The sequence below is a fragment of the Onychomys torridus genome, chromosome 7 (genome assembly GCF_903995425.1).
Source record: "Onychomys torridus chromosome 7, mOncTor1.1, whole genome shotgun sequence".
NCBI lineage: Eukaryota > Metazoa > Chordata > Mammalia > Rodentia > Cricetidae > Onychomys > Onychomys torridus.
In genome coordinates, this window is record NC_050449.1 from 1,305,062 (window position 1) to 1,322,839 (window position 17,778).

General features: G+C 38.7%; 1 protein-coding gene across 1 annotated transcript; it reads left to right on the plus strand.

The window, feature by feature from the left end:
- The first annotated feature begins 13,874 nt into the window (after positions 1 to 13,874).
- Positions 13,875 to 14,510, plus strand: LOC118587889 (60S ribosomal protein L13-like). The gene has a single exon (XM_036194036.1). The coding sequence runs from the start codon at positions 13,875 to 13,877 to the stop codon at positions 14,508 to 14,510; it is 636 nt and encodes a 211-aa protein (XP_036049929.1).
- Positions 14,511 to 17,778: the final 3,268 nt, after the last annotated feature.

Genomic DNA, 17,778 nt, shown 5'->3' on the forward strand with positions numbered 1-17,778 from the left:
GTGACACACTTCCTCAAACAAGGAAGACTACACCTCTTAATCCTTTCAAATAGTGTCACTCTCTAGTGACTAAGCATTCAAATTTATGAGCCTGTAGGGGCCATTTTGATTCAAAGAACCACACTGTAAAATTAGAAAAAGGCATCAGATTCCCTAGAACTGAGTCATAATCCCAGCCCCCTCATTATAAGATTTCAGAGATCAAAACTGATCCAATTAGAATTACAGTGACCACAAAGCACCTAATTAAGTACATTTTATCCTTTAGAAGCTCAATGAATGCTTAATGATAATATTTCAGCACCTGAAAAAGATAGTGTTTTGTTGTGTATTTTGATAAAATAATTTTTATATTTTTTGCAATAGAAGCTAAATCTCCATATACAAATACAAATACAAAGTTAAATCTGCTAAAAATCAAGCTGAATGTAACATTTGCCAAGTTAAATCTACTTAAAAGCAAGCAAGCTCATTTATCCTTACTCTGAGCACCTCATCCCTTGGTAATTAAATGCATTCATTAGAGGCAACATAGCCCTGTTGTCTCATAACTTAATGGATTTTTGTTTGATTACTGTATTTATATATATATAAATATATATAGTTTTTTTATATTTATATATATATATATAGTTTTTTCAAGACAAAGTTTCTCTATGTACCTTTGCGCCTTTCCTGGAACTCACTTGGTAGCCCAGGCTGGCCTCGAACTCACAAAGATCCACCTGCCTCTGCCTCCCGAGTGCTGGGATTAAAGGTGTGCGCCACCACTGCCTGGCTGATTTATATTTTAAAACAAATATTAGTAGCCTACTTGCTGAAATGTGTTTTATTAAAGGGACCACAATTTACATGTTCCTTCCTCTTGGATTCTTCAACCACATTAGAAATGCAAAAAAAGAAGAAAACTCTTCCACTGAGTGAGGCTGAGCCAAACTAGCCATATGAAATGCTCAAGGTAAACCTAGCCACAGATCTCCCCTCTGACTTAATTCAGTGAGTGACCTCACAAAAAGTAGCAGATGTGAGAAGAAAGACTGTGACATGGAGAACTATCCACAAACAAACTGAATCTTTAGATGTGATGTCCCAAAAAGCTTAAAAGAGTAAGATGGCACCTACTGGAAAGTCCAACATGAGGTCTTACAACCAGGAGGTCACCAGGAGATATGCTGTCAAGAAACTCACATACATTTGGAGGTTTTTCACAAAAGACATACTTTTAGTAGAGTCTCAAACAGGTGTGTTGAGCTTCTGTTGGGTATGTCAGAGGAAGCAGCAGTAGCTTTCTTGACCTCTGGGAACAAATGGTCTGGGATTGAGGCAAGACTCAAGAGTCACCTAAACAAGCTCAAAGGCACCTTGTATAGAAAAAGAGGAGCACAAACCCTGCAAATATGAGCTGATACTTGAGAAAGAGCACCTCTGCCTCTGAGCTAGTGGAGTAGTAAGAAGTGGGAGTGAAGCTGCTAACTGTGGTGACAAAGTGACAAGGCTAGTGTTAGTGACTCAGGCAGTGAGTGAGGGAGCCAGTGCTGCCTCCAAGATATATATTGTAGAAACAGACTCCTATTGAAGGCATGAGGTAGAATGATAGTTAACTTTATGTACATTTATTAATGAACACTCATAATCCTAACCATGTAGCTGTAATCTGCATTTTTCTAAGCTTACAAAAAGCATGCTGAAATTCGATGGATACATACCTTGTCTAAGGACATACAACTAGGTAAGAAGTAGAGGCTGGAATACAAACCTGGAAAGATTTTCATATGATCTCACTATCTCTCTTTGAACACTGCCATAAAGCTGGTTACTAAATTCATAAAAACACTCAATTCCAAGAAACTCATATCTGCAAAGTGGTAGTTTTGGAACTTTATTTGGTTAATATTTTTTATTTTATTCCTGGAAGACATACCCATTTAGCCTTTGTTCAACATTATCAGGTTATTATTCATAGGAATTATTATTACTTAAATGTGAGCCCTTCTTTCATTAGCTATACTGCCTTCAGGTTTGAGAAAGATTGAACTACATTATTGACTGTGTCTAAGGAAAGGTGTGGTGAAGAGGGGCTGGGAGGAGTGGGGGGAAGGGAAACTGTGGTCAGGATGTATTGAATGAGAGAAGAATCTATTTTTAAAAAGTGTCTCGGCAGATTATACATTAAAATATGCTTGCTCTGTAGAAATAAAAACAAATGCCTAGTATAATTTTACTGCATTTGAATTTCTCTTTGCTTTTCTGTTATTAGGGGAAGGGGGTTGACTTTTATTTCCCCAAATCATGTTAGACAAGAAACTGTGAGTGAGAGAAACCCTCTAAGGGTCAGTGATTTGTTCAGATGGTTGGAAAATCATTTGGAGAAAAACAAAAAACAAAACTATAAGACTCTTCCACATTACATGACAATAACATGTAAAATATATTTGGAAAAAAGATGGTAGTAATTCTTTAATATGTTGCTATTAGAATAATATATAAGTTATTTTAACAAAAGCTACTTCAAAGTCTGCAGAAATATCCAATGACTTGATCTCAACTATCCATGCTTGTATGGGAAAGAACAATCATAAGAAAACAATAATAATATGCTGTGGGATGTCTTTCTGAATGCTCTGAATATGTGGTGCTATGATGGGTTAATAAATAAGCTGTTCTGGCCTATGGTGAGTCAGCATATAGCCAGGCAAGAAAGAAGTCCAAGAGAGAGACAAGAAGAAGAAAGGCAGAGGCAGAGGAGACACCATCCCGCCGTGCAGGGAACAGCATGTAATGGCACACAGGTAAAGCTTTGGAACATGTGGCAACATATAGATTAATGAAAATGGGCTTTGTTTAGTTATAAGAGCGAGGCAGCAAGAAGCTTGAGCTATAGGCCATGGCCATAAATTAGTAATTAATATTAAGCCTCTGAATGATTATTTTATAAGTGGCTGTGAGACTGTGGGACCAGGTGGGATACAGGAAAACCTCTGACTAAAATAATAATAATAATAATAATAATAATAATAATAATAATAATAATAATGGCATATACAACATTGACATTACAGATATAGACATTTTTATAGGAAAAGTAATAAGACCTTGCCTTCACTGAACTTTCTCTTATGTATCTTTTGAGGTTTTTTTCCTTTTCTTTTTAAGATTGATTGATTGATTGATTATGTATATAGTGTTCTGCCTGCAAGCCAGAAGAGGGCACCAGATCTCATTATAGATGGTTGTGACCTCTGGAAGAGCAGCCAGTGCTCTTAACCTGTGAGCCATTTCTCCAGCCCCTTATGTATCTTTTGAACATTTATTATTACATTTAAAGTCTTTTATTTATGTTGTGTGTGTGTATGTGTGTGTGCATGTATGTAGGTGTTGGTGTGTTTTGTTTTCCTTTTTGAGTTGGTCAAAGTAGTCACAGATATGTTTAGAGTCAAGAAGGAGAAATGGACTTCTGTTGACTCATGAGTGCTAGCGTCATATTGAAGGAGAATGTTGGAGAGGTAGAAGTGACTGCAGATATCTTTGCAACATGTGATCTGGAACTTAAATCTTCTGCATCTATACTCAAACTTTCTATGTATCTGAGGATGAATTTGAGCACCTGATTCACCTGCCTCCATCTGGGACCACAGGTTGGATTATAGGTATACATGATTATGGTCAGCTCATGGAGTGCTGGGACTGGAACTCAGCACTTCTTACATGCTAGACAAACACTCTTCTGAGCTATAGTTTGTTTGATTTTTAAACATAGAGAACAATGATAATAAACATAACCATGTGGCTAAATTTCGAATTCAACCACAATTACAGAATATCTGAAATTCTTGTCAAAGCTGATTACAATATCCATAGAGAAACATTCAGAACCTCCTTTTCCCATGTTGATACAGTCCTTGAAGCTAGCTGAAAACTAAGTGTGACTGAATACCAACCAGATCTCTTGCTTGCTTTTGTTTCACATTTCCCACAGAAACTCCTCTTGAGATGTCCCTTGAGACAGTGAACTTGTCAGTGAGTTTCCACCAATCTGTCCAATTTTTTTCAAACTTGCTATGCTGTGCAAAGCACTCTAACTCCTCCTTCTGCTGTCCAGTTCTGTGTGCTCTCATTTATTACACTGCATCACAACTTGAAATCCAGAAGATGGTTCCTCTTCTGTTTTAGCGGACAATGCAAAGATCACCAGATGAATACAATCCCTGATAGAAGGAAGGTACAAGTAGGAAATAAAGAGCCTGATTACAAGGAAGTAAAATTGAAGTTATCCTTCAAAGAGTTAGAACATGTATGATAAAGATTTCTTTAAGGTTTATTAAAATGCAAAATCCCATGTGCAAATAGTAACAAAAGGGGAACCTGATCTGAATCACAAGCCACCACTCACAGCCACTGTTGCTCGCTTTCTCCCTCAAAAAGGCTGCACACTCCTCAGTTCCACCTTTTCTCTTATGCCTGTCCCCAGTGAAAAATCCCACCTCTTGGACCAAAATGCTCCTCTCAATTGGCTAGCAGACTGGTGACAGAATTCCCATAACATTTTACCCTTTCTGTCTAATTAAGAAGGAAAGGTTCTAACACAGTAAAACTATATACAATAAGAACTATTATCAAGTATTGTTCCAATAGAAAGGAAAAGTAATAACCTTAACAAAAAATGAAACTACATACAAGAACAATTATTAAGTAAGAAATGCATTCTTAATGTCCAGTCCATAAGTAATTGGCAAACTTATGGTTTATAGATTACTTATAGATTACTCTATTAGCTGTCTTCTCATGAAGAGTCTAAAGTTTTATACCTAATATAATATGTCTTTTGCCAAGGTTTGGGAGAGCTGTAACTGTGACCGTCTTATCTTCAGCCCCATCAAAGACCTGAGAAGGAAATAATAATACCTGAGTAAGTAGGAAGTGTAAGCAAGTGACTTCCAATAAATGTGAGAAATAAGAGAAACAGCTGGTTGCCTGGACAGTAACCCAAGGTTCTTCTTCAACATTGGAGCATCCATCTTTGGCCTACAGGTCTAGAATATCTGACAGATATTTTTCAGAAGCAGGAAATTTTGAAGGACTGTCCTATCCTGTCTTGGGAAAATTCAGCAGTTGCCTTTCTTCGTATCCTGATTGTTTAGTTGAGGCAAGGGCAGTTTCTTACCCTAATGGCTAGCTTATGCCACAAAAAAAGCAAACTCCATAAGGAGTTTCTTCAATGCCCATTTCCCTGTTTAGAAGTAGAGTGGTGCTACCAGGAGCAGACATGTGTCATGTCAAGAAAAGTATAAGTTATTAAAACATTTTAAATGCCATATTCTATATGTCTTTCGAGTGTTTTAAAATTACCTCCTAAAATATATCACTGTATACCTAGAAAACCTAACTAACATGACTATATGTTTGATAGTTTGGGTGACTATTAACCTGTATTTGTTTATTATCCTATATAGTTTTAAGGACTAAAACTTCACATTGCATAAATAAACAAGTTATATAGCTACAAGCTATGGGTAATACCTTAACCAAAAATATAAACAGATGTACATCATAAGGACAATGACTTCAATTTTGTAACAATATACAAAAATATCTTAAACAGAAGTAGAAACATATATACAGTATAACAAAAATAACCTTAAATTTGTATCAATATACAAAAAAATCCATACAAATATAATTATTTAAAACTAGTAGTTGTTTTTTTAGTTTGAAAGTAGATTTAATAATCTACCCTTTTATCCTATCATATATATCCTTCCCTCTTTTTTTGATTATGTCCAACAACATCTTATAATGAACCCTCCAACAAGATGATAAATACCAATAACCCAGTGAAAGACCAAAAACCAACTCATGTCCTGGGAATGTGAGTGTCATGTGTTTTAAGATCACTTATTGAGAAAATAATTTTTTAAAGGCTGGTATAGAAAAGTGCAACAGAAAACAGAAAGAAGTGGAGGAAGTAGGGAAAAAGATGAGATCTTGGTTGAATCAAATAAGACAGACTGAACAGGGGGTTATTTGGAAAAGCATACTTTCCTATAGGTAAAAACTGTCAAAGAAGTGGAATGATTCAGTTTTTTAAAACATGGAAAGAAGAGGGTCAAAGACTGACTAGATTTAGATATGAGAGAAAAAGAAAATGGATCATCAAAATGTTGGGTAGCTGGAAGAAACTCCTTATAGACTGCTTTATCTTGGATTAAGTGACTGTAGGTAGGCTTGTCCCCCAGCAAAAGCAGTCTCCGGGGTTTTTAAAAAGTTGCCTGTGGTGGTGCAATCTTTAATCTCATCACTCAGGAGGCAGAGGTAGGAGAATCTCTGTGATTAAGGCTAACTTGGTCTACAGAGCAAGTTCTAGGACAGTCAGGTGTACACACAGAGAAATCCTGTCTCAAAAAACAAAAACAAACAAAGAAAAAGACAGGAAAAAAAAAGAAACAGGAAAAAAGGTGGCTTGAAGTAAGTTATGACTTCACTCAATGATGCAATAAAATTAATTTTATTCTCCATATAAAACAAAGAACACACATACTTTTCTTTATGGCATAATTTAAAATAATATCCAGAGGCAAGAATGCAAATAAGCATATAAGTGGCCAGCAGAAAAAAATTAAGTGATGTGCTTCTTTAATAAATCCTTCAGTAGTGTGCTGCTGTCATTTTGGCAATTAATGACAGAGCAATCTTCCTTTTCTACATTTATGCCTCATGTCGTCTCCGTTTTTTTTCATGATTAAAGTGATGATTGTTATCTTTTAGTTTAGTTCTTGTTATTATCTCATTATTTTCTCATCTTCGGTGTCTTTCTTTCCTTCCTTTCTCTATCTCTCTATCTTTCTTTCCTCTCTCTCCTTTCTTCCTTCCTTTCTTTTTTTTATGGTTTCCAGTAAGGACAGGAAGTAATGTGCAATTTTTTTATTAAATGACAGACATAAAAATTATTTTCCTTTAAAGATGTTTATTGTAAAATAGTAGTGAATTTTATACTTGGTACACCATAAAATATTAAAAATGCCTTCAAGATGTAAGAACCAAGCACAAAGCAGCGGTGTATAGGGGATATGAAGCTGCCAGGAACCTGGCTCAAAAGTGGAATTCAAAATCTCATAATAAACAGGATTTATGCATTGCTCAATCTATGTTAGAAGTCATAGAGGCTTGCATAGGTCCATGAGGGTAGAAAATTTTATTTGACCATATACAAGATCTTCAACAAACTTTCATTGAATGAGCAAATGTGTCAGTCAAAACTGTTAAACAGACTGACCTATAATTTTAATAAAAATATAAATACTGTACACATTACTATTAGTATAATACTGAGGATAAAGTATAAAGGGCATGAGTACCTTGTACTCACAAGAAAGCATCAATAGAACCAGGAATGTTAATCACCCACAGGTGTCTCCTCAATGGAAGACAAAATTCAAATACCTATATTCCATCTAGAAAGCTGAGAGTGGAAGTTGTTAATGATGTGGTGATCTTTTAGCTATCTGTAGGGACAGACTTCACCCTAATTCCCCAGAATGATTATCACAGACTCTTCCCTACCCTAGACTCTTACCCATCCTTAGTGGGGTTTTGTTGTTGTTCTTTTTTTTTTTTTTTTTTTTAATGACTTGCTGACCTCTGTGCTATTGCATAGGGACCACACTAGATTCTAGGCCTTTTAGCTTTAGAACCCACTCATATGGTCATATGTATTTTTTTTTAAAAGGAGTTTCTATGTAGTCACACCTTAAGCTATATTGTACACCTGGAACTGGACTGATTGGACTGTTGCCTGGAAACCTTTTCCCAAACTGTGTTGGTTTAAATATGCTGACAATGAACTGCCTGGCATAAAACTGACACTTGCAGGGTTCCCCTCAATAAGGAAAATGAGGGTCTGCCTGTTCTGCAGCATTGCCAACATTTTGTGAAGTCAGATTCTCAGTGAACTCACAGCAACTCTGGAAAGTTCCTCTCTATACATGAACACCATTGCAAATCCCCAAAGTTGTTAGAAGGTAATTATCAAATCATCTGTATTGGTTCAAACTGACCATGTTTTTGTTATCATTATTATTATGGTTACTTATTAATGCAGATGTAAACATTTTACTTTGACTGTATTATAATTTTCACCTTTATTGTTTGTCTTTGATACAATCTGAGTTCTTTCACTATCTAGAAAGTAACGACAGTGGTGACTTGTGAACTTTAGCCCATCATTAAGTGGACCAAATCAGCAGCATTTCATATCCTTCATTGAAAACTCGCTTCCCTTATGCAGTAGTGGAAACTGCATGAGTTTCTCACAGCTGCAACAAGCGAGCAGGAAGTTTGTCATCTCAAAACACACAATTATTATCATTCTTTTCTATGTGTCAGAACTGCACCACAGGAGTCAAGGTTTTAAAATTAATTTCCTAGATCAGGCATTTGGGATATGGCTGTGTTTAATGGAATACCATCCTTTCTATGACAGATGTACAGTTAGTAATATATCACTGGGTACCTAAGAATGTTTCTTATCATCAGAATGATCATTACTGTCTTATAAGAATAAGTTAATATATATAAATTAATTTTGAATAATTGATATAATTTTATAAAAGGAATTAGAAATTACAAGTATGGTACTATTATTTTTACAGTCTAGGCAATTTGTATGTATATGTATATCTGCTAGTCAACCTTGAAAAATCACCTACCGTTTATTTTGTATATTGGTTCTGCAGAACGAATGCATTTTGACTATCCCATAACCACTCCCAAGGGGGCCTAATCAACACAGTTATTTCTAAAGTAGACTGTAGTTTGAAATATTAGCATACAATGTTATTCTGACTATACATTACTTTGAAGTTAGCATTATAGTCTCCAAGGGCTTGCAGCAAAGGCTACTGTTTGGTGGAAACTTATTCAGTCAGTTAATATTTGGTATGTCCTCCCATGTACCAGGTACTGAGCTACATATTCTGTGGTAAGATGAGAATGACCACTGGCATCTCTAGGTTTAGTCTACTGGAAATAATTATGGGACTAAAGGAGACAGATGTGAAATAATGTCACTAGTAAGATGCGTGGCAAGGAAGGTCTGGATTAGTTACTAAAATGAGAATGTTGGATTCACAAGAGGAATAGACTGCTATAAAGTAAAGGAAGACAATTAGCAGCAACAGAATACAGTATTGTCTGATTAATTGCTTTTCTGCAGAGCTATCACAGTTACCTGGCATGCATGTGCTCTCCACTACTAGCACTTGAAAAGAAAAAGGACTTTCCTCTTTCCTTCCTTCCTTTCTCCCTTCCTTCCTTCTTTCCATCCTTCCTTTGTTCCTTTCTTTTTTCATTCTTAAAAATGGATTCTTCTCTCATACAGCACATCCTGACCACAGTTTCCCCTCCTTACACTCGTCCCAGCTCCTCCCCACCTCCCCTTTCTCTGAGCTCCACTTCCCCTCCTTCTTCCACTAGAAAAGAGCAGGCCTCCAAGAGACAACAACCAAACATGACAAAACAAAATACAATAAGACAAGGCAAAAGCCCTTACACAAAAGCTATAGAAGGCAACCCAACAGGAAGACAGTAGTCCCAAGAACAGGCAAAAGAGTCAGAAATATACCGGTCCCCACTGTTAGGAATCCCACAAAATCACCAAGCCAACAGCCATAACATAAAAGCAGAGGATCTGGTGCAGACCCATGTGCTTACCCCTCCAGTCTATGTGAGCCCATATGCACCCTGCTTTTTTAATTCAGTGGGCAGTGATCTTCTGGTGTCCTCCATCCCCTCTGACTCCTACAATCTTTCTGCCTGTCCCCATGAGATTCTCTGAGATCCTAGGGGAGCAACCCAACAAAGACCTCTTATATAATGTCTGGCTGTGGGCCTCTGCTTCAGCTCCCATCTGCTGCCTGAGGAAGTCTCTCTGATGAAGACTGCTCAAGGCACTAATCTACGAGTATAGCAGAATATCATTAGAAATTGATTCTTTTTTTTTTTTTTTTTTTTTTTAGATCAGTTATGTTTGGTTCTACCTTAGGTCTTTAGGCTATCCAGCCTCTGGTTCCTGGCCATCCAAGCAGTGTCAGCATGGGCTCCCTCTCAATGGAGTGGGCCTCAAGTTAAATTAGACATAAGTTGGCCACTCCCATACGCTCTGTACGACCATTGACCCAGCACCAGTGGACAGGTAGAACAGATTGTTGGTCAAAGATTTTGTGGTTGGGTTGGCGTCCATGCTTGTTTTTCAGTAGCCTGCAGAGTCCCTTCCTGCAACAAAGACACTAGAACATAGGGATGAAGGTTCCATGCAGACACCAGCTCAATCTTTCCAATGAGCTGTGTGGATATTGTCCTCAGCAATGGGTCCCCATTGTCAGTTTACAAAGAGCAAACCTCTGTTCTAGCATCAGCCTGAATTGTCTGGGGATCTCCATAGGACCCCCTTGACCAACAACTGAATTGAATGTAACCCAGTCCTGCCACTGGAAGACTTGTCTGGCTATGAGATGGCCAGGTGAGACTCTAGATCCCCTATTATTAGGAGTCCTCACTAGGATCACTCTCACAGATTCCAGAAAGTTTCCAGTGCACTAGATTTTCACACTGCCCCCAAATGCCCCCTATTTCCAACCATCTCTCCCCTCACTCTCTCCTTCTATCCCATCTCTCCTGCAACCTGATCCCTCCCCATATATGTCATATATTACTTGACCTTTTTTCATTTGCAGTTTTTAATATTCTTTATTGTTTTGTATGTTAATTGTTTCATTATGTGGCCAGGGAACTCTTTTTTGTTTTTTCTGGTTTAATCTATTTGGTATTGTAGGGAAAAGGGACTAGCTAAAGAAACCCACCCTCTGAAAGAAACAGCCTAGATCTGGGACCTGAGCCAGAGAAAGAAACACTTTATCCCTGAACCCAGACCCAAAGAAATATGTTCTGGCTCTGAAACCAGTGCCAAAGAAACACTCTTTGTCCCTAGAATCAGAGCCAGTGAAAGAAATATGCCCTGGCCCCTAGAATTAGAGCTAAAAGGCTAAGAAAGGCCAGTGAAAGGAGCTATCTCTGCCCCCCCCTCCCCCCACCAACAAAAACTAAAACTAACCAATCCCTGAGCTTAAAAACCAATCCCTGGGCAGAAAATCTCCCTGGAGAAACTCCGCCCCTAAGAAACCCTATATAAACCACCCTGCCACAGCTGGCTGTTTTCTCCACCCTGGTAGAGGCAGCCACTCTCCTGGACTCCTTCTTCCCAAATAAATCTCTTTCTCAAAAGAGTCTTGGGTGTGAAGTGTAGAGAAGAGCCTTGCTAAGAGGTCCCTTAGTGGACTGAGCAGAAAAAAATCTTGCAGTGACGTCCCTTAGGGGGCTGAGCAAAGAGGAACTGAACAGAAGAACCTTGCTGTTCCCTTAGGGGACTGAGCAAGGTGGAGCAGAAATGTAACAACTTTTCTCCTGAGCTAGAGGAGAGTGCTACATTTCTGCAGGGGTTTCTCCTTCAGCAGAGTGAAGCAAAAGAAGCAACATCTTTGGGATGGAGAAGAAGCAGAGCTCTGCTAGGAAGCCCCCTTAATGGGGTGCTGAGCAAAGCTCAGCTATAGCACCTCTCCAGGAGAGAAACAGGATTGTTGTATCCCATGGGAGACTATCCCCCACTGCACCCCAATTCCAGGTATAGCCTGACTCTTGAACAGTCAGGATACCTTTCCCTCCAGAGCTGAGCTGTCCCATTGTAGTTCCAGCTGCCAGAGCTGTTCTAGCAGCTCAAGGTGTCTCCTGACTCCCTGAACAGTCAGGATACTCCCCCACCCCCCAGAGTTGCAACACTAGATTACAGGTGTTCTCTATGCTTATTGTATCTTGATAGGCATGCCCTTCTTTAGGTTAGGGAAATTTTCTTGTATAATTTTGTTGAAAATATTTTCTGGGCCTTTGAGGTTGGAATCTACTCCTTCTATTCCTAATATTCTTAGGTTTAGTCTTTTCATGGTATCCAAGATTTCTTGGAAGTTTTACATTGGGTACTTTTTAGATTTCACATTTTCTTTGACTGATGGATACATTTCTTCTATTGTATCTTTAATGCCTGAAATTCTCTCTTCTATCTCTTGCATTCTGATGGTGAAACTCGCCTCTGTAGTTTCTGTTTGTATTTCTAAAATTTTCATTTACAGAACTCAGTTTGTGTTTCCTTTATTGCTTTTACTTCCATTTTCAGGTCTTGAACAGTTTTATTGTTTTCTTTCTTTCAACAGTTTTTTTTTTTCTTGGCTTTCTTGAAGGGATTCATTTACTTCCTTTTAAAGAATGTCTATCATCTTCCTATAGTTTGTTTTAAGGACTTTTTCTTGTGCTTCAGTTATGTTGATATATTCAGGGCCTGCTGTGATAGGATAGCTGGGTTCTAGTGGAGACATATTGTCCTGGCTGTTACTGATTGTGTTCTAATGCTGGCATCTAAGCATCTGTGTTTGGAGTGATTATAGATCTAGGTGCAGATTTCTGCTTTTGTCTTTGTTGGGTGGGTGTTTTGTTCCTTGGCTTCTGTTTCTTCTCTGGATTTTCAGAGAGTATGATGGCTGTGTGTTGCCTTTTTTACTTGCCTGCTCTGCTGGTGTTGGAGGCTGGGATAAAATGATGAGTTGGGAGATGGAGGCCAGAAGGGAATGATCCCTAGGATCCACTGGACTTGTGGACAGGATGGAAAGGAGGCCACAGCTGGTGCTCTGTTGCAGTACTAGGGAGGAGCCTGAGGGGTTGAGTCTCAGGGAAGAAGCATTTACTCTTTCATATGGCAGAACTGCCTCTATTCAGGGGCTTAGGAAGAGTAGTTTGAAATGTCATTCAACAGCAGTGCAGACATGGTTTAAATGTCACACTTCAATGTTCCTGACTGTAAAAAAAGAAGAATGGAAGAATATTGATTGGAACAGAACTGAGACTTTCTATTTCCCTTATAAGGTTTTCTTTCTGAATCATGTGAGTTTCTTATTAAATAATGGACAGTGGAACAAATTGTTTTTGTCTCTTGAAGAGTTTTTCTTTTAAAAGTAATTTTGAACTTTCCCCCTTTTTGAGTATTTATATTGGATGAGCATATTAGAGAAACTGACCACAAAGGAATAGTAAATGTATTTGTTAAAGCAACTGATTGTTACTATGGCAACACTGAATTTGTTTGACATTTAGTGTTTCCATTGTTCTCTGTTGCTATAGTAATGAAACCTTGAGTTCTGACACCATTCTAAATTCTATTAAAAAAAACTCTTCCAATTTCCCAAGCAGAATGAAGGGCTGGAGTTATCAGTGTACACAATACATGGGAGTCCTGTCTACCACAAAAGTATACAATATGACACACACTTGCTACACTCTAATCAAGCTGAAAAACATGCTTAAAAAGTAAAAAGATTTTTAAAAATTCATAAATAGAATAAAAGCATTTTAACATTAAAATTAGCATTCTCTTTAAACAAATGTGAAATACCTCTAATTTTTTAACTTAATTAAAATTTAACATTCATTATTAATATACACACAACAGAGAAACCTTTTTACTTGTTCTGGGGAAAAAAACAGTAAAATGTGGAAAAACCAGACCCATAAAAATTAGTAAAAAAATATTGCTTGAGGTTTTGAGGGACTTTGTGTATTTAAGAAAATACTGCATGACCTACTTACCTTCTTTCAAACTCCTGACTGGGAACCAGAATATTTTTACATCTAGTAAATTATCATCTGTTTGCACACTTTTACTGTACACATTCTAATAACATAGAAAAGTAGGAAGAGATGAGAAAGTAAAGTGAGGGAGAGGGCACTAAGAATGCAATATCACCTTTCCCCTCGGCCGTTCTCCTGCACAAGAGGTAGCCATGGCGCCCAGCTGGAATGGCATGATCCTGAAGCCCCACTCCCACAAGGATTGGCAGCAGCGAGTGGACACTTGGTTCAACCAGCCGGCAGGCAAGATCCGCATACTCAAGGCCCGGCAGGCAAAAGCACACCGCATTGTTCCTCGCCCTGCATCAGGTCCCATCAGGCCCATAGTGAGGTGCCCTACAGTGAGATACCACACCAAGTTTCAAGCTGGCAGGGGCTTCAGCCTGGAAGAACTCAGGGTGGCTGGTATCCATAAGAGAGTAGCTCACACCATCGGCATCTCTGTGGACCCAAGGAGGCGAAATAAATCGACTGAATCACTACAGGCCAATGTGCAGCGCCTGAATGAGTACCGCTCCAAGCTCATACTCTTCCCCAGGAAGCCTTCTGCTCCAAAGAAGGGAAATAGTTCTGCTGAAGAACTTAAATTGGCCACCCAGCTAACAGGACCTGTGATGCCCATCCGGAATGTCTACAAAAAGAAGAAAGCCAGGGTCATCACAGAAGAAGAGAAGAACTTCAAGGCTTTTGCCAGTCTTCGCATGGCGCGGGCCAATGCCCGGCTCTTTGGCATCCGAGCAAAGAGGGCAAAGGAAGCTGCAGAGCAAGATGTTGAAAAGAAAAAGTGATGTGCTGTTGGAGTATTGCAATAAATTTTCCATAAAGAAAAAAAAAAGAATGCAGTAACAAAACAAAAACAGAGACATTAAAGAGAAAAATGTCCAGTGATGAATTTCCAAGGTAAGGATTACTGGGAATGAGAGATATTAAGAAAATGGAAAAAGAGTCTATTTTGCTGTATGCTTTTTGTCTTTTGGAAATCTTTAGATAAATCAAATGGTTCAATATAGAAGAGAACACTAATGGAGTTACAGAACATGACTTCCAGAAGAGAGCAGAGCACAGTGCAGAGAACTGTCTGCTGCTGGAGACGTGATGGAGTCCCAGGCTCATGAGTCATAGACCAGCTGAAAGTCTCCATTGATGACATACCTTCAGAACAGGAATGAAAGGGTATTATGTCAAAGTATGCTAGTAATCTTCTAATTTATCTTTTTATTAACTCAGAAATTTTTTTCAAAACCAATTATCACCAGAATCCCCCACACTTGACTTTTGTTAGCTCTGATCTAAATTTCAGATTTTAATATCTTGAATTTGTACGTATGTACAGTAGTTTAGTCCGTTCAGCTTACACACACACACACACACACACACACACACACACACACAGAGAGAGAGAGAGAGAGAGAGAGAGAGAGAGAGAGAGAGAGAGATTGGGTGGCTTCATCAGACAATACCTATTTAAAGTCTGGAAAGTCTGAGTTCACTGTGTTGGAAGATACTATGCCTGGTGACAGTGTACATGGCTGTCTTCTAGCTATGTTCACACAGCACAGAGGGAAAAGGAATGTTTCAGACCCTCTTGAATGGGGCACTAATCCCACTTAAGAAGATTAAGACATAATCACCTCCAAAGGCCCCAGGACCAAACATCTAGGGTTTCACAATATAAATATGGAAGGGACCTGACTATAACACACACACACACACACACACACACACACACACACACACACACACACAATGTGTCAAGCAGTAGAAAGACATGTTCAGATGCTTGAGGGGATAAATAAAAATTAATACCTTTTATTTATTACTGAATCATAGTGCTTTTCTCTCCACTATTTTCTGTGTCTCTTTGCTATCTTTCTAGAGAAAAAATTCAGCACATTGCTTCTATAGTTAAACAAATAAAAAAAAAATGTGAGCAATCATGTCTCTTACCCTTAAGAACTGTAAAAAGGCAAGTAGTCGTTGGGGATTTAGCTCAGTGGTAGAGCGCTTGCCTAGCAAGCGCAAGGACCTGGGTTCGATCCTCAGCTCAAAAAAAAAAAAAGGCAAGTAAGTCAAAGTCGAACTTTCTTGGGAAACTCTGGACCTTGCTGCCTTGCTGACATCTGTATTGTGTGTTGATCACAGCCTTTTCTACTGCCTACAAACAAAGAACTTGGGTAAAATACAAATAGTAACTTAGCTCACAGATGTCATATTTCCACAACTTCTATGGACATTGGTAAAGAGATACAGTAAAGGCAATGGAGATCTGGGATAATCTAGCATTTGCTGACTTGCTAAATAGTGATGGATCACTCACTGGGGTGAATTTGGGGATGGGGATTTTTATTCCTACTCTATAGAAGTTTTTGACCAGGTGTTTATGGTAGTACTGAGGCAGGGGGATTGTAAAGTTCCATCCAGGACATCTTACTCTACATAAGGGGACTCTTACAAAAATTTCAAAAATCAAACTGTCAGTATTTCTCCCAAAATAGCAAAAGTCAATTTCGTTCTACTTAGGCAAGATAATAAATATGATTTTTTTAAAAGACAGCCATAAGTAAAATCTTTAAACTGATCATTAACCTTCAAAGAACATATTTCATAACTACTTCCTAGTTTATGGAAGTATTCTCTTAGAAATAGCCATTAAGGATTCATACTGTGGTGAGCATAATTCATACAGGGGAGGAATAATCACTCTTGATTCAGACTTGGTATAACACTCATTTATTCACACAGTAATATTACAAGCAATATTTATCCTGTCTTCCAAGTGGAAACAGGAATACCTCTCTGGGCATGCAGGTCCGGCCATATCTGTTCCTCTGGATCTCAGGCTAGCCTTCCTGTGGTCAACCCATCTGTGCTGAGAACAGGATCTCACGTCTCTGGCAGAGGACAGTCATCTCACTCGAGGGTCTGAGGAGCTCTGTTGGTAATGTCTGAGGCTTCATCCTTTATAACCCTTTCTGGCTAGGTTTCTAGTCTTATCTCTACTTCCACACATAGTTTATCATTATTTCCATTTGTGGTTTATTTATGTCATTCTATTGCTTATCACTCCTGACCAGGGTTGTTCACCCTAGATCTTACATGTTCCTTACACATACACAATAGTTTTTCATGTATTTACATCCTTTTAAATGCCTATTATAAGCATTTAGATGCTTTGCTACACAAAGAAAGAGCTGTAGAGGCAAAAATACAAGTTGCCATTGGATCTCAGTTGAGCAGGATTGTCAGAGTCAGCAAATAAAAATGTGGAATGCCATACTGAAATTGTTTTTATCTGACAAACCTTTATTGAAGGGATAAATTGAAGCAGTGGAGAAGAAACTGGAAAGGAAGGCTTATTTTAGAAAGTAATTTCCCAAATGAATTCTGAGTGTTGGAAAGCTTGGAAAAGCCTTCCTGGGTAGAAACACATCAAGCCAAGGCAGTCCCCAAGGCACTAAGGAGTCCAGCAGCTAGAGCAGTAAAGAGCTGGGGAAGTAAAAGGGAAGTCATGTCAGTGAGCCTGAGAGAAAAGCAGGATTGGGACTTTTGAAAGCCTTCTAAGGCTTTGCACTTCATCATAAATTAGGGAGATTTGCCCAGGAACTGTAAGCATCTCAATTTGACTCTAACTTCAAGACTGGGCTATGGAGGATGGGTATTGGTATTATTCAGGGAGAACTGAGAATGCCTGAACCCAAGCAGTGGGAAGCTAGGGTCAATAACAATGCCAATGGAGACAGCAGCCATGGGCTCTAAAGGAATAAGGGGGCTGAGAATACAGAAAACATTGAAGAAACCTTACACAAGCCAACTTTTGAGATCAAGAGTAAGCGAAGATTCTTAGATTTAAGAAGGCAAAGGCACTGTCAGAGGTTGAGGTCAACAGAGGTAGCAGCTAGGTGAGGAGAGGATGCTGGCCCAGGGGCCCGAACTGAAATGACCCAAGGGTCACCATTTTGCATTGCCCTTGTAAAGGTCGGGGGTCAAGGGCACAAGTAGAGTTTGGAGAGGGAATCATCAGTGCCTCAATCAGGCGAACGGCAAGGCAAACCTTAT

Bases quoted from the DNA above. Each gene is read 5' to 3' on its own strand.
- LOC118587889 (XM_036194036.1), top strand. From the start codon at position 13,875: ATGGCGCCCAGCTGGAATGGCATGATCCTGAAGCCCCACTCCCACAAG.